This window comes from Oncorhynchus kisutch, unplaced genomic scaffold (assembly GCF_002021735.2).
Source record: "Oncorhynchus kisutch isolate 150728-3 unplaced genomic scaffold, Okis_V2 Okis06b-Okis10b_hom, whole genome shotgun sequence".
Lineage (NCBI taxonomy): Eukaryota > Metazoa > Chordata > Actinopteri > Salmoniformes > Salmonidae > Oncorhynchus > Oncorhynchus kisutch.
Window position 1 is genome coordinate 21193303 of NW_022261983.1, and position 24886 is coordinate 21218188.

The following is a 24886-nucleotide window of genomic DNA, read 5'->3' on the forward strand; positions in this document are numbered from 1 at the left end:
TCCATCTCTGCTGTCAGTCTCCTTCCTTCTGCAGACTACAGAACCATTTTAATGGCTGTCATTTCAATTCAACACCTCCATCTCTGCTGTCAGTCTCCTTCCTTCTGCAGACTACAGAACCATTTTAATGGCTATCATTTCAATTCAACACCTCCATCTCTGCTGTCAGTCTCCTTCCTTCTGCAGACTACAGAACCATTTTAATGGCTATCATTTCAATTCAACACCTCCATCTCTGCTGTCAGTCTCCTTCCTTCTGCAGACTACAGAACCTGCTGGATTGAAATTCAAAAACAAGACCAATTGCAACCAATGGAAAAACAAAACCACAGAAACAAACTGTGTCCATTTCACGTTCTTGGAATTTATTTAGTTTCCCTTGTCATTGTGGATGCGTTTAAATGTCAACAAAGTTAAAATATGTTGCTTCCTGTCCTCCTGTAACCCAGATGGCATCTGGTTCTTGATTGGTTATTTTTGTTGTTGTTTCAAATGCAAAATAAGAATCAGGACTTTAGAATCTACTGGTTCTGGATAAATCAACTTCCTGTTATTGTTTTTAACTCCTCCCACCCATCTTGTATTCCATCCAATCAGAAGGCCTGTTTTACTAACTCGTCCCACCCCCAGCCCGTCATCGGTCCTATCCCGAAGAGCTGTTTCACTTCTTAACAATCTGGATGACGTCCTCGTGCTCCATGATGTGTGTTAGCCCCACCCGCTGGGGGTCGAACTTGGTGCTGGTGCCCTGGAACACAACAGTCACAAAATGGAGTCATGAAAGAAAGATACAGCGTTTTATAACGCAGAGGGCAAACCCAACGTTGCTAGCACGGGGTGCTGCTAACTTACCCAGACCAGGGCGTACTTGAACTGGCTGGCTAACGTTCTGTGGATCCGATGGCACTGCAGGGAGAGAGAGGGGGAGACCGTCGTTAAGGCTTTAGCTCAAGGGTTAACACAGTCTGGTGCCGACCACCTGGGTTCAAAGCCAGGATTGTCAGTGTGTTCAAGCTCACCACATGTTCTACAGACGCTCCTCTCCTCATGATGATGGCGTCGCTGAAGTCAGGCCTCTCTGAAACAACAAGACCCACAATTCAACAGGACACACCAGGGGTTCTAACCACAGCGTGGGAGACGCCGAGGGTTCTACACACCGCGTGGGAGGCGCCGGGGGCTCTACACACAGCGTGGGAGGCGCCGGGGGTTCTACACACAGCGTGGGAGGCGCCGGGGGTTCTACACACAGCGTGGGAGGCGCCGGGGGTTCTACCCACAGCGTGGGAGGCGCCGGGGGTTCTACCCACATCGTGGGAGGCGCCGGGGGTTCTACCCACAGCGTGGGAGGCGCCGGGGGTTCTACCCACAGCGTGGGAGGCGCCGGGGGTTCTACCCACAGCGTGGGAGGCGCCGGGGGTTCAACACAGCGTGGGAGACACCGGGGGTTCAACACAGCGTGGGAGACACCGGGGGTTCAACACAGCGTGGGAGACACCGGGGGTTCAACACAGCGTGGGAGAGTGTGTGCACATTTGAGTGTGTATGTGTATGAGTGAGCTTGAGCCTGTGTCCATTTCTGAATTCTCCTACATCCTAAATAGTAGGCCGTTTAAGTATGAGAAAAAGTCAAATAGAATGCGACAATTTGAAACTCAGTCAGCCTATGACAACAGCTGATCAGTTAGATATGGGGAGGAGCTACCGACATCAACCAATAGCAGGCAACAACAAAATCGAACATGACGCATTCTCAGTATACGGGGGTTGGGGGGGGGGGGGGGGGGGGGGGGAGTGTGTGTGTACCTCCTCTCTTCTTTGTGTAAAGACAGATGAGCGCCAGGTATTCCCACAGCCTCTCTAACAGGAAGTCCAGGTTCAGCTTCATCCCACAGCTAACAGAGAGAACACAGTCAGACAGACAAGAGACAGTCAGACAGACAAGAGACAGTCAGGCAGACAAGAGACAGTCAGGCAGACAAGAGACAGTCAGGCAGACAAGAGACAGTCAGACAGACAAGAGACAGTCAGACAGACAAGAGACAGTCAGACAGACAAGAGACAGTCAGACAGACAAGAGACAGTCAGACAGACAAGAGACAGTCAGGCAGACAAGAGACAGTCAGACAGACAAGAGACAGTCAGGCAGACAAGAGACAGTCAGGCAGACAAGAGACAGTCAGGCAGACAAGAGACAGTCAGACAGACAAGAGACAGTCAGACAGACAAGAGACAGTCAGACAGACAAGAGACAGTCAGACAGACAAGAGACAGTCAGACAGACAAGAGACAGTCAGACAGACAAGAGACAGTCAGACAGACAAGAGACAGTCAGGCAGACAAGAGACAGTCAGGCAGACAAGAGACAGTCAGGCAGACAAGAGACAGTCAGGCAGACAAGAGACAGTCAGACAGACAAGAGACAGTCAGGCAGACAAGAGACAGTCAGGCAGACAAGAGACAGTCAGGCAGACAAGAGACAGTCAGGCAGACAAGAGACAGTCAGGCAGACAAGAGACAGTCAGACAGACAAGAGACAGTCAGACAGACAAGAGACAGTCAGACAGACAAGAGACAGTCAGACAGAGAAGAGACAGTCAGACAGAGAAGAGACAGTCAGACAGAGAAGAGACAGTCAGACAGAGAAGAGACAGTCAGACAGAGAGACAGTCAGACAGAGAAGAGACAGTCAGACAGAGAAGAGAGTCAGACAGAAGAGACAGTCAGACAGAGACAGAAGAGACAGTCAGACAGAGAAGAGACAGTCAGACAGAGAAGAGACAGTCAGACAGAGAAGCGACAGTCAGACAGAGAAGAGACAGTCAGACAGAAGAGACAGTCAGACAGAAGAGACAGTCAGACAGAAGAGACAGTCAGACAGAGAAGAGACAGTCAGACAGAGAAGAGACAGACAGGGTAGTTTCTGACCTGATGACAACGCTGTGGGGTTCGTGGGCCAGTCTGTCCACCTCCTCTATAGAGATCTGATCCACCTTGTTGTACACCTACACACACCACTACATATTCATTGTGGACTGATACAGAACAGGTACGTATAAACATAGAGCTAGATCATAGATCAGGTACGCATGTATAAACATAGAGCTAGATCAGGTAGGTATAAACATAGAGCTAGATCATAGATCAGGTAGGTATAAACAGAGCTAGATCATAGATCAGGTAGGTATAAACATAGAGCTAGATCATAGATCAGGTACGCATGTATAAACATAGAGCTAGCTAGATCATAGATCAGGTACCTACATATTAACATAGAGCTAGATCATAGATCAGTTACGTATAAACAGAGCTAGATCATAGATCAGATACGTACGTATAAACAGGGCATGTAAACTCGGTTCCCAACAATGACGTCGATGAAGTCATCAGGAGTGCTGTCTTCTCGGAACAGAACCTCCGCATTGAAGATTTCTGAGGGGGATCGTTAAGGTATTGTGTCTGTAGTTAGTAGTGGTATTGTGTCTGTAGTTAGTAGTGGTATGGTGTCTGTAGTTAGTTAGTGGTATGGTGTCTGTAGTTAGTAGTGGTATGGTGTCTGTAGTTAGTAGTGGTATGGTGTCTGTAGTTAGTAGTGGTATGGTGTCTGTAGTTAGTAGTGGTATGGTGTCTGTAGTTAGTAGTGGTATGGTGTCTGTAGTTAGTAGTGGTATGGTGTCTGTAGTTAGTAGTGGTATGGTGTCTGTAGTTAGTAGTGGTATGGTGTCTGTAGTTAGTAGTGGTATGGTGTCTGTAGTTAGTAGTGGTATGGTGTCTGTAGTTAGTGGTATGGTGTCTGTAGTTAGTAGTGGTATGGTGTCTGTAGTTAGTAGTGGTATGGTGTCTGTAGTTAGTAGTGGTATGGTGTCTGTAGTTAGTAGTGGTATGGTGTCTGTAGTTAGTAGTGGTATGGTGTCTGTAGTTAGTAGTGGTATGGTGTCTGTAGTTAGTAGTGGTATGGTGTCGGTAGTTGATGTTGTGTCTGTGTTTAGTGGTGTCTGCAGTTAGTGGTATGTGTCTGTAGTTAGTAGTGGTATGGTGTCTGTAGTTAGTAGTGGTATGGTGTCTGCAGTTAGTGGTATGTGTCTGTAGTTAGTAGTGGTATGGTGTCTGTAGTTAGTAGTGGTATGGTGTCTGGTTAGTGGTATGGCGTCTGTAGTTAGTAGTGGTATGGTGTCTGTAGTTAGTGGTATGGTGTCTGCAGTTAGTGGTATTTTGTTTGTAGTTAGTAGTGGTATTGTGTCTGTGGTTAGTAGTGGTATTGTGTCTGTAGTTAGATAGTGGTATTGCGTCTGTAGTTGATGATGTTGTGTCTGTGTTTAGTGGCGTCTGTAGTTAGTGGTGTCTGTAGTTAGTAGTGGTATGGTGTCTGGAGTTAGTAGTGGTATGGTGTCTGTAGTTAGTAGTGGTATGGCGTCTATAGTTAGTGGTATTGTGTCTGTAGTTGGTAGTGGTATTGTGTCTGTAGTTGGTAGTGGTATTGTGTCTGTAGTGGTAGTGGTATTGTGTCTGTAGTTGGTAGTGTATTGTGTCTGTAGTTGGTAGTGGTATTGTTCTGTAGTTGGTAGTGGTATTGTGTCTGTAGTTGGTAGTGGTATTGTGTCTGTAGTTGGTAGTGGTATTGTGTCTGTAGTTGGTAGTGGTATTGTGTCTGTAGTTGGTAGTGGTATTGTGTCTGTAGTTGGTAGTGGTATTGTGTCTGTAGTTGGTAGTGGTATTGTGTCTGTAGTTGGTAGTGGTATTGTGTCTGTAGTTGGTAGTGGTATTGTGTCTGTAGTTGGTAGTGGTATTGTGTCTGTAGTTGGTAGTGGTATTGTGTCTGTAGTTGGTAGTGGTATTGTGTCTGTAGTTGGTAGTGGTATTGTGTCTGTAGTTGGTAGTGGTATTGTGTCTGTAGTTGGTAGTGGTATTGTGTCTGTAGTTGGTAGTGGTATTGTGTCTGTAGTTGGTAGTGGTATTGTGTCTGTAGTTGGTAGTGGTATTGTGTCTGTAGTTGGTAGTGGTATTGTGTCAGTAGTTGGTAGTGGTATTGTGTCTGTAGTTGGTAGTGGTATTGTGTCTGTAGTTGGTAGTGGTATTGTGTCTGTAGTTGGTAGTGGTATTGTGTCTGTAGTTGGTAGTGGTATTGTGTCTGTAGTTTGGTAGTGGTATTGTGTCTGTAGTTGGTAGTGGTATTGTGTCTGTAGTTGGTAGTGGTATGTGTCTGTAGTTGCAGTGATTGTGTCTGTAGTTGGCAGTGGTATTGTGTCTGTAGTTGGTAGTGGTATTGTGTCTGTAGTTGGTAGTGGTATTGTGTCTGTAGTTGGTAGTGGTATTGTGTCTGTAGTTGGTAGTGGTATTGTGTCTGTAGTTGGTAGTGGTATTGTGTTGTAGTTGGTAGTGGTATTGTGTCTGTAGTTGGTAGTGGTATTGTGTCTGTAGTTGGTAGTGGTATTGTGTCTGTAGTTGGTAGTGGTATTGTGTCTGTAGTTGGTAGTGGTATTGTGTCTGTAGTTGGTAGTGGTATTGTGTCTGTAGTTGGTAGTGGTATTGTGTCTGTAGTTGGTAGTGGTATTGTGTCTGTAGTTGGTAGTGGTATTGTGTCTGTAGTTGGTAGTGGTATTGTGTCTGTAGTTGGTAGTGGTATTGTGTCTGTAGTTGGTAGTGGTATTGTGTCTGTAGTTGGTAGTGGTATTGTGTCTGTAGTTGGTAGTGGTATTGTGTCTGTAGTTGGTAGTGGTATTGTGTCTGTGGTTGGTAGTGGTATTGTGTCTGTAGTTGGTAGTGGTATTGTGTCTGTAGTTGGTAGTGGTATTGTGTCTGTAGTTGGTAGTGGTATTGTGTCTGTAGTTGGTAGTGGTATTGTGTCTGTAGTTGGTAGTGGTATTGTGTCTGTAGTTGGTAGTGGTATTGTGTCTGTAGTTGGTAGTGGTATTGTGTCTGTAGTTGGTAGTGGTATTGTGTCTGTAGTTGGTAGTGGTATTGTGTCTGTAGTTTGGTAGTGGTATTGTGTCTGTAGTTGGTAGTGGTATTGTGTCTGTAGTTGGTAGTGGTATTGTGTCTGTAGTTGGTAGTGGTATTGTGTCTGTAGTTGGTAGTGGTATTGTGTCTGTAGTTGGTAGTGGTATTGTGTCTGTAGTTGGTAGTGGTATGTGTCTGTAGTTGGTAGTGGTATTGTGTCTGTAGTTGGTAGTGGTATTGTGTCTGTAGTTGGTAGTGGTATTGTGTCTGTAGTTGTAGTGGTATTGTGTCTGTAGTTGGTAGTGGTATTGTGTCTGTAGTTGGGTAGTGGTATTGTGTCTGTAGTTGGTAGTGGTATTGTGTCTGTAGTTGGTAGTGGTATTGTGTCTGTAGTTGGTAGTGGTATTGTGTCTGTAGTTGGTAGTGGTATTGTGTCTGTAGTTAGTAGTGGTATTGTGTCTGTAGTTAGTAGTGGTATTGTGTCTGTAGTTAGTGGTATTGTGTCTGTAGTTAGTGGTATTGTGTCTGTAGTTAGTAGTGGTACGGTGTCTGTAGTTAGTAGTGGTATTGTGTCTGTAGTTGGTGAGGTTGTGTCTGTGGTTAGTGGTATGGTGTCTATAGTTAGTGGTATGGTGTCTGTAGTTAGTAGTGGTATTGCGTCTGTAGTTGGTGATGCTGTGTCTGTGGTTAGTGGTGTCTGTAGTTAGTGCTGGTATTGTGTGTGGTTGGTGGCATCGTGTCTGTAGTTGGTGGTATTGTGTCTGTAGTCAGGCGTCTGTAGTTGGTATGGTGTCTGTAGCTGGTGATATTGTGTCTGTAGTTGGTGGTATTGTGTCCGTAGTCAGTGGTGTCTGTAGTTAGTGGTGTCTGTATCTAGTGGTGTCTGTATCTAGTGGTGTCTGTAGGTAGTGGTGTCTGTAGTTAGTGATATTGTGTCTGTAGTCAGGCGTCTGTAGTTGGTATGGTGTCTGTATCTAGTGGTGTCTGTATCTAGTGGTGTCTGTATCTAGTGGTGTCTGTATCTAGTGGTGTCTGTATCTAGTGGTGTCTGTATCTAGTGGTGTCTGTATCTAGTGGTGTCTGTATCTAGTGGTGTCTGTATCTAGTGGTGTCTAGTTAGTGGTGTCTGTATCTAGTGGTGTCTGTATCTAGTGGTGTCTGTATCTAGTGGTGTCTGTATCTAGTGGTGTCTGTATCTAGTGGTGTCTGTATCTAGTGGTGTCTGTATCTAGTGGTGTCTGTATCTAGTGGTGTCTGTTTCTAGTGGTGTCTGTAGGTAGTGGTGTCTGTAGGTAGTGGTGTCTGTATCTAGTGGTGTCTGTGGGTAGTAGTGTCTGTATCTAGTGGTGTCTGTAGGTAGTGGTGTCTGTGGGTAGTAGTGTCTGTATCTAGTGGTGTCTGTAGGTAGTGGTGTCTGTATCTAGTGGTGTCTGTAGGTAGTGGTGTCTAGGTAGTGGTGTCTAGGTAGTGGTGTCTGTAGGTAGTGGTGTTCTAGGTAGTGGTGTCTGTAGGTAGTGGTGTCTGCAGGTAGTGGTGTCTGTATCTAGTGGTGTCTGTATCTAGTGGTGTCTGTATCTAGTGGTGTCTGTAGTAGTGGTGTCTGTAGGTGGTGGTGTCTGTAGGTAGTGGTGTCTGTAGGTAGTGGTGTCTGTAGGTAGTGGTGTCTGTAGGAGGGGTAGGTAGGGTGTCTGTAGGTAGTGGTGTCTGTATCTAGTGTGTCTGTAGGTAGTGGTGTCTGTATCTAGTGGTGTCTGTAGGTAGTGGTGTCTGTAGGTAGTGGTGTCTGTATCTAGTGGTGTATGTAGGTAGTGGTGTCTGTAGGTAGTGGTGTCTGTATCTAGTGGTGTCTGTATCTAGTGGTGTCTGTATCTAGTGGTGTCTGTAGGTAGTGGTGTCTGTAGGTAGTGGTGTCTGTAGGTAGTGGTGTCTGTAGGTAGTGGTGTCTGTATCTAGTGGTGTCTGTATCTAGTGGTGTCTGTAGGTAGTGGTGTCTGTAGGTAGTGGTGTCTGTAGGTAGTGGTGTCTGTAGGTAGTGGTGTCTGTATCTAGTGGTGTCTGTATCTAGTGGTGTCTGTAGGTAGTGGTGTCTGTATCTAGTGGTGTCTGTAGGTAGTGGTGTCTGTATCTAGTGGTGTCTGTAGTAGTGGTGTCTGTAGGTAGTGGTGTCTGTAGGTAGTGGTGTCTGTAGGTAGTGGTGTCTGTATCTAGTGGTGTCTGTAGGTAGTGGTGTCTGTATCTAGTGGTGTCTGTAGGTAGTGGTGTCTGTATCTAGTGGTGTCTGTAGGTAGTGGTGTCTGTATCTAGTGGTGTCTGTAGGTAGTGGTGTCTGTAGGTAGTGGTGTCTGTAGGTAGTGGTGTCTGTATCTAGTGGTGTCTGTAGGTAGTGGTGTCTGTAGGTAGTGGTGTCTATAGGTAGTGGTGTCTGTATGTCAGAAGGATACTGTATTCGTGGAGGATAAGCTGGACCAGTTTCTCAGAACACATCGTCAGAGGAACCATGGAGTTATAGGACAAACCCCCTCCTTTCTTGGGCTGAACACAAACACACAGTTGTCACATTACAGACCAGCATCATACACATGTTGTTGAATACTACCATCATACACATGTTGTTGAATACTACCATCAAACACATGTTGTTGAATACTACCATCATACACATGTTGTTGAATACTACCATCAAACACATGTTGTTGAATACTACCATCATACACATGTTGAATACTACCATCATACACATGTTGTTGAATACTACCATCATACACATGTTGTTGAATACTACCATCAAACACATGTTGTTGAATACTACCATCATACACATGTTGTTGAATACTACCATCATACACATGTTGTTGAATACTACCATCATACACATGTTGAATACTACCATCATACACATGTTGAATACTACCATCAAACACATGTTGAATACTACCATCATACACATGTTGTTGAATACTACCATCATACACATGTTGTTGAATACTACCATCATACACATGTTGAATACTACCATCATACACATGTTGAATACTACCATCAAACACATGTTGTTGAATACTACCATCATACACATGTTGTTGAATACTACCATCATACACATGTTGTTGAATACTACCATCAAACACATGTTGAATACTACCATCAAACACATGTTGAATACTACCATCAAACACATGTTGAATACTACCATCATACACATGTTGAATACTACCATCAAACACATGTTGAATACTACCATCATACACATGTTGAATACTACCATCAAACACATGTTGAATACTACCATCAAACACATGTTGAATACTACCATCAAACACATGTTGAATACTACCATCAAACACATGTTGAATACTACCATCAAACACATGTTGAATACTACCATCATACACATGTTGAATACTACCATCATACACATGTTGAATACTACCATCAAACACATGTTGAATACTACCATCAAACACATGTTGAATACTACCATCAAACACATGTTGAATACTACCATCAAACACATGTTGAATACTACCATCAAACACATGTTGAATACTACCATCATACACATGTTGAATACTACCATCAAACACATGTTGAATACTACCATCAAACACATGTTGAATACTACCATCATACACATGTTGAATACTACCATCAAACACATGTTGAATACTACCATCATACACATGTTGAATACTACCATCATACACATGTTGAATACTACCATCAAACACATGTTGAATACTACCATCATACACATGTTGAATACTACCATCATACACGTTGTTGAATACACCATCACACACATGTTGTTGAATACTACCATCAAACACATGTTGAATACTACCATCATACACATGTTGAATACTACCATCATACACATGTTGAATACTACCATCAAACACATGTTGAATACTACCATCAAACACATGTTGAATACTACCATCAAACACATGTTGAATACTACCATCAAACACATGTTGAATACTACCATCATACACATGTTGAATACTACCATCATACACATGTTGAATACTACCATCAAACACATGTTGAATACTACCATCAAACACATGTTGAATACTACCATCAAACACATGTTGAATACTACCATCATACACATGTTGAATACTACCATCAAACACATGTTGAATACTACCATCAAACACATGTTGAATACTACCATCATACACATGTTGAATACTACCATCAAACACATGTTGAATACTACCATCAAACACATGTTGAATACTACCATCAAACACATGTTGTTGAATACTACCATCAAACACATGTTGTTGAATACTACCATCATACACATGTTGAATACTACCATCAAACACATGTTGAATACTACCATCATACACATGTTGTTGAATACTACCATCAAACACATGTTGTTGAATACTACCATCAAACACATGTTGTTGAATACTACCATCAAACACATGTTGAATACTACCATCAAACACATGTTGAATACTACCATCAAACACATGTTGTTGAATACTACCATCATACACATGTTGAATACTACCATCAAACACATGTTGTTGAATACTACCATCATACACATGTTGAATACTACCATCAAACACATGTTGTTGAATACTACCATCATACACATGTTGAATACTACCATCATACACATGTTGAATACTACCATCATACACATGTTGAATACTACCATCATACACATGTTGAATACTACCATCATACACATGTTGAATACTACCATCATACACATGTTGTTGAATACTATCATCAAACACATGTTGTTGAATACTACCATCATACACATGTTGTTGAATACTACCATCAAACACATGTTGAATACTACCATCATACACATGTTGTTGAATACTACCATCATACACATGTTGTTGAATACTACCATCATACACATGTTGTTGAATACTACCATCAAACACATGTTGAATACTACCATCAAACACATGTTGAATACTACCATCATACACATGTTGTTGAATACTACCATCATACACACGTTGTTGAATACTACCATCATACACATGTTGAATACTACCATCATACACATGTTGTTGAATACTACCATCATACACATGTTGTTGAATACTACCATCATACACATGTTGTTGAATACTACCATCATACACATGTTGTTGAATAATACCATCATACACATGTTGAATACTACCATCATACACATGTTGAATACTACCATCATACACATGTTGAATACTACCATCATACACATGTTGAATACTACCATCATACACATGTTGAATACTACCATCATACACATGTTGAATACTACCATCAAACACATGTTGAATACTACCATCAAACACATGTTGAATACTACCATCATACACATGTTGAATACTACCATCAAACACGTTGAATACTACCATCATACACATGTTGAATACTACCATCAAACACATGTTGTTGAATACTACCATCATACACATGTTGTTGAATACTACCATCAAACACATGTTGAATACTACCATCATACACATGTTGAATACTACCATCAAACACATGTTGAATACTACCATCAAACACATGTTGAATACTACCATCATACACATGTTGAATACTACCATCATACACATGTTGAATACTACCATCAAACACATGTTGTTGAATACTACCATCATACACATGTTGTTGAATACTACCATCATACACATGTTGTTGAATACTACCATCAAACACATGTTGTTGAATACTACCATCATACACATGTTGTTGAATACTACCATCATACACATGTTGTTGAATACTACCATCATACACATGTTGTTGAATACTACCATCATACACATGTTGTTGAATACTACCATCATACACATGTTGAATACTACCATCATACACATGTTGAATACTACCATCAAACACATGTTGAATACTACCATCAAACACATGTTGAATACTACCATCATACACATGTTGAATACTACCATCATACACATGTTGAATACTACCATCAAACACGCACCTTCTGGGAAGGCTTTCCACTAGATGTTGGAACATTGCTGCTATAACAGCCTCTACTCTTCTGGGAAGGCTTTCCACTAGATGTTGGAACATTGCTGCTATAACAGCCTCTACTCTTCTGGGAAGGCTTTCCACTAGATGTTGGAACATTGCTGCTATAACAGCCTCCTCTCTTCTGGGAAGGCTTTCCACTAGATGTAGGAACATTGCTGCTATAACAGCCTCCACTCTTCTGGGAAGGCTTTCCACTAGATGTTGGAACATTGCTGCTATAACAGCCTCCACTCTTCTGGGAAGGCTTTCCACTAGATGTTGGAACATTGCTGCTATAACAGCCTCCACTCTTCTGGGAAGGCTTTCCACTAGATGTTGGAACATGGCTGCTATAACAGCCTCCACTCTTCTGGGAAGGCTTTCCACTCGATGTTGGAACATTGCTGCTATAACAGCCTCGACTCTTCTGGGAAGGCTTTCCACTAGATGTTGGAACATTGCTGCAGGGACTTTCTTCCATTCAGCCATGAGCATTAGTGCGGTCGGTCTGATGTTGGGGGTGATTAGGCTCGCAGTCGGTGTTCCAATTCATCCCGAAGGTGTTAGATGGGGTTGAGGTCAGGGCTCTTTGCAGGCCAGTCAAGTTCTTCCACGCAGATCGACAAACTGTTTTTGTATGGACCTCGCTTCGTGCACGCTGAAACAGGAAAGGGCCTTCTCCAAACTGTCGCCACAAAGTTGACAGCACAGAATAGTCTAGAATGTCATTGTATGCTGTAGCGTTAAGATTTCCCTTCACTGGAACTAAGGGGCCCGCACCATGAAAAACAGACCATTATTCCTCCTCCACCAAACTTTACAGTTGGCACTATGTAGTCGGGCAGGAAGCGTTCTCCTGGATTACGCCAAACCCAGATTCGTCCATCGGACTGACAGATGGTTAAGTGTGATTCATCACTCCAGAGAACGTGTTTCCACTGCTCCAGAGTCCAATGGCAGCGAGCTTTACATCACTCCAGTTGACGCTAGGTTGACACCACTCCAGCCCAAACTTGGTTTACACCACTCCAGTCAACGCTTGACATTGAGCATGGTGATCTTAGGCTTGTGTGCGGCTGCTCGGCCATGGAAACCCATTTCATGAAGCTCCCGACTAACAGTTATTGTGCTGATGTCCATTCTGTGAGCTTGTGTGGCCTACCACTTCGCAGCTGAGCCGTTGTTGCTTCTTGACGTTTCCACTTCACAATAACAGAGCTTACAGTTGACCGGGGCAGCTCTAGCAGGACAGAAATTTGATGAACTGACTTGTTGGAAAGGTGGCATCCTGACAGTGCCACGTTGAAAATCACTGAGCTCTTCAGTAAGGCCATTCTACTGCCTATGTTTGTCTATGGAGATTGCATGGCTGTGTGCTGGATTCGATCCACTTATCAGCAGCGGGCTGAAATAGAACCCACTAATTAGAAGGGTGTCCACATAGATATATACTCCCGAGTGGAGCAGCGGTCTGACACACAGCATCTCAGTGCAAGAGGCGTCACTGCAGTCCTTGGTTCGAAACCAGGCTGTTTCACATCCGGCCGTGATTGGAAGTCTCATAGGGCGGTGCACAGCGGCGTCCTGGTTTGGCCAGGGTAGGCCGTCATTGGGAGTCTCATAGGGCGGTGCACAGCGTCGTGGTTTGGCCAGGGTAGGCCGTCATTGGGAGTCTCATAGGGCGGTGCACAGCGTCGTCCTGGTCTGGCCAGGGTAGGCCGTCATTGGGAGTCTCATAGGGCGGTGCACAGCGTCCTGGTTTGGCCAGGGTAGGCCGTCATTGGGAGTCTCATAGGGCGGTGCACAGCGTCGTCCTGGTTTGGCCAGGGTAGGCCGTCATTGGGAGTCTCATAGGGTGGTGCACAGCGTCGTCCTGGTTTGGCCAGGGTAAGCCGTCATTGTAATGAAGAATTTGTCCTTAAATGACTTGTTAAATAAAAGGTTAAATGTCAAATATATAAAATAATGTGATGGAGAAACTGACCTTAAAGTAGATGTTGGGTTTGGAGCGGTTGAGTCTGATGCCGACGGACTCCAACTCCTTCTCCAGGAGTTTCCTGAGGAGACAGAACACACTAACTAACTAACCAACCAACCTGGGGAGACAGACAGAACACACTAACTAACCAACCAACCTGGGGAGACAGACAGAACACACTAACTAACCAACCAACCTGGGGAGACAGACAGAACACACTAACTAACCAACCAACCTGGGGAGACAGACAGAACACACTAACTAACCAACCAACCTGGGGAGACAGACAGAACACACTAACTAACCAACCAACCTGGGGAGACAGACAGAACACACTAACTAACCAACCAACCTGGGGAGACAGACAGAACACACTAACTAACTAACCTGGGGAGACAGACAGAACACACTAACTAACTAACCTGGGGAGACAGACAGAACACACTAACTAACCAACCAACCTGGGGAGACAGACAGAACACACTAACTAACTAACCAACCTGGGGAGACAGACAGAACACACTAACTAACCAACCAACCTGGGGAGAGAGACAGAACACACTAACTAACCAACCAACCTGGGGAGACAGACAGAACACACTAACTAACCAACCAACCTGGGGAGACAGACAGAACACACTAACTAACTAACCAACCTGGGGAGACAGACAGAACACACTAACTAACCAACCAACCTGGGGAGAGAGACAGAACACACTAACTAACCAACCAACCAACCTGGGGAGACAGACAGAACACACTAACTAACCAACCAACCTGGGGAGACAGACAGAACACACTAACTAACCAACCAACCTGGGGAGACAGACAGAACACACTAACTAACCAACCAACCTGGGGAGACAGACAGAACACACTAACTAACCAACCAACCTGGGGAGACAGACAGAACACACTAACTAACCAACCAACCTGGGGAGACAGACAGAACACACTAACAAACCAACCAACCTGGGGAGACAGACAGAAAACACTAACTAACCAACCAACCTGGGGAGAGAGACAGAACACACTAACTAACCAACCAACCAACCTGGGGAGACAGACAGAACACACTAACTAACCAACCAACCTGGGGAGACAGACAGAACACACTAACTAACCAACCAACCTGGGGAGACAGACAGAACACACTAACTAACCAACCAACCTGGGGAGACAGACAGAACACACTAACTAACCAACCAACCTGGGGAGACAGACAAAACACACTAACTAACCAACCAACCTGGGGAGAGAGACAGAACACACTAACTAACCAACCAACCTGGGGAGAGAGACAGAACACACTAACTAACCAACCAACCTGGGGAGACAGACAGAACATACTAACTAACTAACCTGGGGAGACAGACAGAACACACTAACTAACCAACCAACCTGGGGAGACAGACAGAACACACTAACTAACTAACCAACCAACCTGGGGAGAGAGACAGAACACACTAACTAACCAACCAACCTGGGGAGACAGACAGAACACACTAACTAACTAACCAACCAACCTGGGGAGAGAGACAGAACACACTAACTAACCAACCAACCTGGGGAGACAGACAGAACACACTAACTAACCAACCAACCAACCTGGGGAGACAGACAGAACATACTAACTAACTAACCTGGGGAGACAGACAGAACATACTAACTAACCAACCTGGGGAGACAGACAGAACACACTAACTAACTAACTAACCTGGGGAGACAGACAGAACACACTAACTAACTAACCTGGGGAGACAGACAGAACACACTAACTAACTAACTAACCTGGGGAGACAGACAGAACACACTAACTAACTAACCTGGGGAGACAGACAGAACACACTAACTAACTAACCTGGGGAGACAGACAGAACACACTAACTAACTAACCAGCTGGGACAGACTGAACAGTACAGGGAAACACACACTAGACGGTTTAGCAGTAACTAACTAGCTGCTAGTACTAAGAACAGAACACACTAACTAACCAGCTGGGACAGACAGAACACACTAAATAACTAACCAGGTGGGACAGACTGAACACACTAACTAACTAACCAGCTGGGACAGACTGAACACACTAACTAACTAACCAGCTGGGACAGACAGAACACACTAACTAACCAGCTGGGACAGACTGAACAGTACAGGGAAACACACACTAGACGGTTTAGCAGTAACTAACTAGCTGCTAGTACTAAGAACAGAACACACTAACTAACTAACCAGCTGGGACAGACAGAACACACTAACTAACTAACCAGCTGGGACAGACAGAACACACTAACTAACCAACCAGCTGGGACAGACAGAACACACTAACTAACCAACCAGCTGGGACAGACAGAACACACTAACCAACCAACCAGCTGGGACAGACAGAACACACTAACTAACTAACCAGCTGGGACAGACAGAACACACTAACTAACTAACCAGCTGGGACAGACAGAACACACTAACTAACTAGCTGGGACAGACGGAACACACTAACCAACCAGCTGGGACAGACTGAACACACTAACCAACCAGCTGGGACAGACTGAACAGTACAGGGAAACACACACTAGACGGTTTAGCAGTAACTAACTAGCTGCTAGTACTAAGAACAGAACACACACCTCTGTACGTCTCCCTTGGTGGCGTCCAGCATCATGATGACCACGTCTGCTGTCCTGGCAACAGCAATGACCTGCCGACCTCGACCCTTACCTACGAAACACACACACAGGTCAGAGGTCACCAAATCACAACAAAGAGTTCAAATCATCATCCAATCATAAAAGGCCTCTATATTAATAGTTCAGAGATAACACAGTGCTCTACATGAATAGCTCAGAGATAACACAGTGCTCTACATTAATAGCTCAGAGATAACACAGTGCTCTATATTAATAGTTCAGAGATAACACAGTGCTCTACATGAATAGCTCAGAGATAACACAGTGCTCTACATTAATAGCTCAGAGATAACACAGTGCTCTATAACACAGTGCTCTATATTAATAGCTCAGAGATAACACAGTGCTCTATATTAATAGCTCAGAGATAACACAGTGCTCTATATTAATAGCTCAGAGATAACACAGTGCTCTATAACACAGTGCTCTATATTAATAGCTCAGAGATAACACAGTGCTCTATATTAATAGCTCAGAGATAACACAGTGCTCTATATTAATAGCTCAGAGATAACACAGTGCTCTATATTAATAGCTCAGAGATAACACAGTGCTCTATATTAATAGCTCAGAGATAACACAGTGCTCTATATTAATAGCTCAGAGATAACACAGTGCTCTATATTAATAGCTCAGAGATAACACAGTGCTCTATATTAATAGCTCAGAGATAACACAGTGCTCTATAACACAGTGCTCTATATTAATAGCTCAGAGATAACACAGTGCTCTATATTAATAGCTCAGAGATAACACAGTGCTCTATATTAATAGCTCAGCGATAACACAGTGCTCTACATGAATAGCTCAGAGATAACACAGTGCTCTACATGAATAGCGCAGAGATAACACAGTGCTCTATATTTATAGCTCAGAGATAACACAATGCTCTATATTAATAGCTCAGAGATAACACAGTGCTCTACATGAATAGCTCAGAGATAACACAGTGCTCTATATTAATAGCTCAGAGATAACACGGTGCTCTATATTAATAGCTCAGAGATAACACAGTGCTCTATATTAATAGCTCAGAGATAACACAGTGCTCTATATTAATAGCTCAGAGATAACACAGTGCTCTATAACACGGTGCTCTATATTAACAGCTCAGAGATAACACAGTGCTCTATAACACGGTGATCTATATTAACAGCTCAGAGATAACACAGTGCTCTATATTAATAGCTCAGAGATAACACAGTGCTCTATATTAACAGCTCAGAGATAACACAGTGCTCTATAACACAGTGCTCTATATTAATAGCTCAGAGATAACAGTACTCTATAACACAGTGCTCTATATTAATAGCTCAGAGATAACACAATGCTCTATATTAATAGCTCAGAGATAACACAGTGCTCTATATTAATAGGTCAGAGATAAGTGCTCTATAACACAGTGCTCTATATTACTAGCTCAGAGATAACACAGTGCTCTACATTAATAGCTCAGAAATAACACAGTGCTCTACATGAATAGCTCAGAGATAACACAGTGCTCTACATGAATAGCTCAGAGATAACACAGAGCTCTATATTAATAGCTCAGAGATAACACAGTGCTCTATATTAATAGCTCAGAGATAACACAGTGCTCTATATTAATAGCTCAGAGATAACACGGTGCTCTATATTAATAGCTCAGAGATAACACAGTGCTCTATATTAATAGCTCAGAGATAACACAGTGCTCTATATTAATAGCTCAGAGATAACACAGTGCTCTATAACACAGTGCTCTATATTAATAGCTCAGAGATAACACAGTGCTCTACATGAATAGCTCAGAGATAACACAGTGCTCTATATTAATAGCTCAGAGATAACACAGTGCTCTATATTAATAGCTCAGAGATAACACAGTGCTCTATATTAATAGCTCAGAGATAACACAGTGCTCTACATGAATAGCTCAGAGATAACACAGTGCTCTACATGAATAGCTCAGAGATAACACAGTGCTCTATATTTATAGCTCAGAGATAACACAATGCTCTATATTAATAGCTCAGAGATAACACAGTGCTCTACATGAATAGCTCAGAGATAACACAGTGCTCTATATTAATAGCTCAGAGATAACACAGTGCTCTATATTAATAGCTCAGAGATAACACAGTGCTCTATATTAATAGCTCAGAGATAACACAGTGCTCTATATTAATAGCTCAGAGATAACACAGTGCTCTATAACACGGTGCTCTATATTAACAGCTCAGAGATAACACAGTGCTCTATATTAATAGCTCAGAGATAACACAGTGCTCTATATTAACAGCTCAGAGATAACAGTGCTCTATAACACAGTGCTCTATATTAATAGCTCAGAGATAACAGTACTCTATAACACAGTGCTCTATATTAATAGCTCAGAGATAACACAATGCTCTATATTAATAGCTCAGAGATAACACAGTGCTCTATATTAATAGGTCAGAGATAAGTGCTCTATAACACAGTGCTCTATATTACTAGCTCAGAGATAACACAGTGCTCTACATTAATAGCTCAGAAATAACACAGTGCTCTACATGAATAGCTCAGAGATAACACAGTGCTCTACATGAATAGCTCAGAGATAACACAGAGCTCTATATTAATAGCTCAGAGATAACACAGTGCTCTATATTAATAGCTCAGAGATAACACGGTGCTCTATATTAATAGCTCAGAGATAACACAGTGCTCTATATTAATAGCTCAGAGATAACACAGTGCTCTATAACACAGTGCTCTATATTAATAGCTCAGAGATAACACAGTGCTCTATAACACAGTGCTCTATATTAATAGCTCAGAGATAACACAGTGCTCTACATGAATAGCTCAGAGATAACACAGTGCTCTATATTAATAGCTCAGAGATAACACAGTGCTCTATATTAATAGCTCAGAGATAACACAGTGCTCTATATTAATAGCTCAGAGATAACACAGTGCTCTGTATTAATAGCTCAGAGATAACACGGTGCTCTATATTAATAGCTCAGAGATAACACAGTGCTCTATATTAATAGCTCAGAGATAACACAGTGCTCTATATTAATAGCTCAGAGATAACAGTGCTCTATATTAATAGTTCAGAGATAACACAGTGCTCTATATTAATAGCTCAGAGATAACACAGTGCTCTATATTACAAGCTCAGAGATAACACAGTGCTCTATATTAATAGCTCGGAGAAAACACAGTGCTCTATATGAATAGCTCAGAGATAACACAGTGCTCTATAACACGGTGCTCTATATTAATAGCTCAGAGATAACACAGTGCTCTATATTAATAGCTCAGAGATAACACAGTGTTCTACATGAATAGATCAGAGATAACACAGTGCTCTATATTAATAGCTCAGAGATAACACAGTGCTCTATAACACAGTGCTCTATATTAATAGCTCAGAGATAACACCGTGCTCTATATTACTAGCTCAGAGATAACAGTGCTCTATAACACAGTGCTCTATATTAATAGCTCAGAGATAACAGTGCTCTATAACACAGTGCTCTACATTAATAGCTCAGAGATAACACAGTGCTCTATATTAATAGCTCAGAGATAACACAGTGCTCTATATTACTAGCTCAGAGATAACACAGTGCTCTACATTAATAGCTCAGAGATAACAGTGCTCTACACTAATAGCTCAGAGATAACACAGTGCTCTATAACACAGTGCTCTATATTAATAGCTCAGAGATAACACAGTACCACCAGGGGAGCGTTCAGCAGGACGCACTGTGTTAGAACGTTCAGATAGATAGAAATACGTTATGTAGAACAAACATGCCTCTCAGACATGTACACCAAGGCTCAACTTGTGTCATCTGTATCTGCAACGTTCAACACCGTTTGGCTACTGAACGCGGCAGCAACCCCCTCTACAGTAGACAACCATCACGGTAACCAGTTACTGTACCTTGGGAAGCTCCTTCTATGATTCCTGGCAGATCCAGCAGCTGGATGTTGGCTCCATTATACTGCAGGACAACAGGATGGGTTATTATACACTACTGTCAGCTGGATGTTGGCTCCATTATACTGCAGGACAACAGGATGGGTTATTATACACTACTGTCAGCTGGATGTTGGCTCCATTATACTGCAGGATGGGTCATTATACACTACTGTCAGCTGGATGTTGGCTCCATTATACTGCAGGACAACAGGATGGGTTATTATACACTACTGTCAGCTGGATGTTGGCTCCATTATACTGCAGGATGGGTTATTATACACTACTGTCAGCTGGATGTTGGCTCCATTATACTGCAGGACAACAGGATGGGTTATTATACACTACTGTCAGCTGGATGTTGGCTCCATTATACTGCAGGACAACAGGATGGGTTATTATACACTACTGTCAGCTGGATGTTGGCTCCATTATACTGCAGGATGGGTCATTATACACTACTGTCAGCTGGATGTTGGCTCCATTATACTGCAGGACAACAGGATGGGTTATTATACACTACTGTCAGCTGGATGTTGGCTCCATTATACTGCAGGATGGTTTATTATACACTACTGTCAGCTGGATGTTGGCTCCATTATACTGCAGGACAACAGGATGGGTTATTATACACTACTGTCAGCTGGATGTTGGCTCCATTATACTGCAGGATGGGTCATTATACACTACTGTCAGCTGGATGTTGGCTCCATTATACTGCAGGATGGGTCATTATACACTACTGTCAGCTGGATGTTGGCTCCATTATACTGCAGGATGGGTCATTATACACTACTGTCAGCTGGATGTTGGCTCCATTATACTGCAGGACAACAGGATGGGTTATTATACACTACTGTCAGCTGGATGTTGGCTCCATTATACTGCAGGACAACAGGATGGGTTATTATACACTACTGTCAGCTGGATGTTGGCTCCATTATACTGCAGGATGGTTTATTATACACTACTGTCAGCTGGATGTTGGCTCCATTATACTGCAGGACAACAGGATGGGTTATTATACACTACTGTCAGCTGGATGTTGGCTCCATTATACTGCAGGATGGGTCATTATACACCACTGTCAGCTGGATGTTGGCTCCATTATACTGCAGGATGGGTCATTATACACTACTGTCAGCTGGATGTTGGCTCCATTATACTGCAGGATGGGTCATTATACACTACTGTCAGCTGGATGTTGGCTCCATTATACTGCAGGACAACAGGATGGGTTATTATACACTACTGTCAGCTGGATGTTGGCTCCATTATACTGCAGGACAACAGGATGGGTCATTATACACTACTGTCAGCTGGATGTTGGCTCCATTATACTGCAGGATGGGTTATTATACACTACTGTCAGCTGGATGTTGGCTCCATTATACTGCAGGACAACAGGATGGGTCATTATACACCACTGTCAGCTGGATGTTGGCTCCATTATACTGCAGGACAACAGGATGGGTTATTATACACTACTGTCAGCTGGACCCCACAACCCCATGGCATGTGGGGTTGTGTATGTTATGTGGTATGGTGTGAGGTATATGGGGTGTGGTATATGGGGTGTGTGGTATGGTATGGTGTGTGGTATATGGGGTGTGTGGTATATGGGGTGTGTGGTATGGTATGGTGTGGGGTATATGGGGTGTGTGGTATATGGGGCGTGTGGTATGTGGGGGTGTGTATGGTATGGTATATGGGGTGTGGGGTATGGTATGGTGTGTGTGGTATATGGGGTGTGGTATGGTATGTGGGGGTGTGTATGTCATGTGGTATGGTATGGGGTATATGGTGTGTGTGGTGTGGTATGGTGTGTGGTATAGTATGGTGTGTGTGGTGTGGTATGGTGTGTGGTATAGTATGGTGTGTGTGGTGTGGTATGGTGTGTGGTATAGTATGGTGTGTGTGGTGTGTATGTTATGTGGTATGGTATGGTGTGTGGTATATGGGGTGTGTGGTGTGGTATGGTATGGTGTCTGTGGTGTGGGGTACATGGGGTGTGGTATGGTATGTGGGGGTGTGTATGTTCTGTGGTATGGTATTGTGTGTGGCATATGGGGTGTGTGGTATGGTATGGTGTGTGTGGTGTGGAGTATATGGGGTGTGTGGTATGGTATGGTGTGTGTGGTGTGGGGTATATGGGGTGTGTGGTATGGTATGGTGTGTGTGGTGTGGAGTATATGGGGTGTGTGGTATGGTATGTGGGGGTGTGTATGTTCTGTGGTATGGTATTGTGTGTGGCATATGGGGTGTGTGGTATGGTATGGTGTGTGTGGCATATGGGGTGTGTGGTGTGGTATGGTATGGTGTGTGTGGTGTGGGGTACATGGGGTGTGGTATGGTATGTGGGGGTGTGTATGTTCTGTGGTATGGTATTGTGTGTGGCATATGGGGTGTGTGGTATGGTATGGTGTGTGTGGTGTGGAGTATATGGGGTGTGTGATATGGTATGTGGTATGGGTTGTGGTATATGGGGTGTGTGTGGTGTGGGGTACATGGGGTGTGGTATGGTGTGGGGTATATGGGGTGTGGTATGGTATTGTATGTGGGGGTGTGTATGTTATGTGGTATGGTATGGGTTGTGGTATATGGAGTGTGTGGTATGGTATGTGGTATGGGTTGTGGTATATGGGGTGTGTGGTATGGTGTGGGGTATATGGGGTGTGGTATGGTATTGTATGTGGGGGTGTGTATGTTATGTGGTATGGTATGGGTTGTGGTATATGGAGTGTGTGGTACGTGTGGGGTATATGGGGGTGTGTATGTTATGTGGTATGGGGTGTGGTATGGTGTGGTGTATATGGGGTGTGGGGCATGGTATGGTGTGTGGTATATGGTGTGGTGTTTATGGGGTGTGTGGTATGGTATGCGGTATGGAATGGTGTGGGGTATATGGGGTGTGGTATGGTATGTGGGGTTGTGTATGTTATGTGGTATGGGGTGTGGTATGGAATGGTATGGGGTATATGGGGTGTGGTATGGTATGGTGTGGGGTATATGGGGTGTGGTATGGTGTGTGGGGGTGTGTATGTTATGTGCATGGTATGGTGTGGGGTATATGGGGTGTGTGGTATGGTGTGTGGTATGGTATATGGGGTGTGTGGTATGGTATGTGGTATGGTATGGGGTATATGGGGTGTGGTATGGTGTGTGGGGGTGTGTATGTTATGTGGCATGGTATGGTGTGGGGTATATGGGGTGTGTGGTATGGTATGTGGTATGGTGTGTGGTATATGGGGTGTGTGGTATGGTGTATGGGGTATGGTATGTGGTATGGTATGGTGTGGGGTATATGGGGTGTGGTATGGTATGTGGGGGTGTGTATGTTATGTGGCATGGTATGTGGTATATGGGGTGTGTGGTATGGTGTGTGGTATATGGGGTGTGGGGGGTATGGTGTTGGGTATATGGGGTGTGTGGTATATGGGGTGTGTGGTATGGTATAGAGTGTGGTATGGTGTGGTATATGGTGTGTGGTATGGTGTATGTGGTATGGTGTATGTGGTGTGGTTGGTATGGTGTTGGGTGTGTGGTATATGTGGTATAGTGTGTGGTATGGTATTGTATGGGGTGTGTGGAATGGTATATGGTATTGGGTGTGTGGTATGGTATGAGGTGTGTGGAATGGTATATGGTATGGGGTGTGTGGAATGGTATGAGGTGTGTGCAATGGTATGGGGTGTGTGTTATGGTGTGTGGTATATGGTATATGTGGTATAGTGTGTGGTATGGTATATGGTATTGGGTGTGTGGTATGGTATGGAGTGTGTGGAATGGTATATGGTATGGGGTGTGGTATGGTGTGTGGTATATGGGGTGTGTGGTATAGTGTATGGTATGGGGTGTGTGGTATGGTGTGTGGTATGGTGTGGTATGGGGTGTTTGGTATATGGTGTGTGGTAAAGGGTTTGGGGTATGCTGTGTGGTATATGGGGTGTGTGTTATAGTGTGTGGTATATGGTATATGTGGTATAGTGTGTGGTATGGTATATGGTATGGTGTATGAGGTGTGGTATGGGGTATGGTGTATGAGGTGTGGTATGGTGTGTGTGGTATGGTGTATGCGGTGTGGTATATGGTGTATGAGGTGTGGTATGGTGTGTGTGGTATGGTGTATGAGGTGTGGTATATGGTGTATGAGGTGTGGTACGGTATGTGTGGTATGGTGTATGAGGTGCGGTATGGTATATGGTTTGTGTGGTATGGTGTGTGGGGTGTGGTATGGTGTGTGTGGTATGGTGTATGGTATGGTATGTGTGGTATAGTGTATGGTGTGTGTGGTATGGTGTGTGTGGTGTG

At 43.5% G+C, this 24886-nt stretch overlaps 1 protein-coding gene across 4 annotated transcripts in view; it reads right to left on the reverse strand.

The window, feature by feature from the left end:
• Positions 1–344: 344 nt before the first annotated feature.
• The window catches only part of LOC116359961 (developmentally-regulated GTP-binding protein 2), a 38732-nt gene continuing 14190 nt past the window's right edge, over positions 345–24886 (reverse strand). For all 4 annotated transcript variants that reach the window (XM_031814173.1, XM_031814175.1, XM_031814172.1 and 1 more), the window contains exons 5-14: positions 20540–20600; positions 16558–16648; positions 13937–14009; positions 8379–8469; positions 3335–3432; positions 2929–3005; positions 1807–1895; positions 1020–1078; positions 853–906; positions 345–748 (exon numbers count right to left, since the gene is read on the reverse strand). In XM_031814173.1, the coding sequence (XP_031670033.1) occupies positions 662–748; positions 853–906; positions 1020–1078; positions 1807–1895; positions 2929–3005; positions 3335–3432; positions 8379–8469; positions 13937–14009; positions 16558–16648; positions 20540–20600 (780 nt within the window). In that variant the 3' untranslated portion in view covers positions 345–661. The remainder of the gene's footprint in view (positions 749–852; positions 907–1019; positions 1079–1806; positions 1896–2928; positions 3006–3334; positions 3433–8378; positions 8470–13936; positions 14010–16557; positions 16649–20539; positions 20601–24886) is intronic.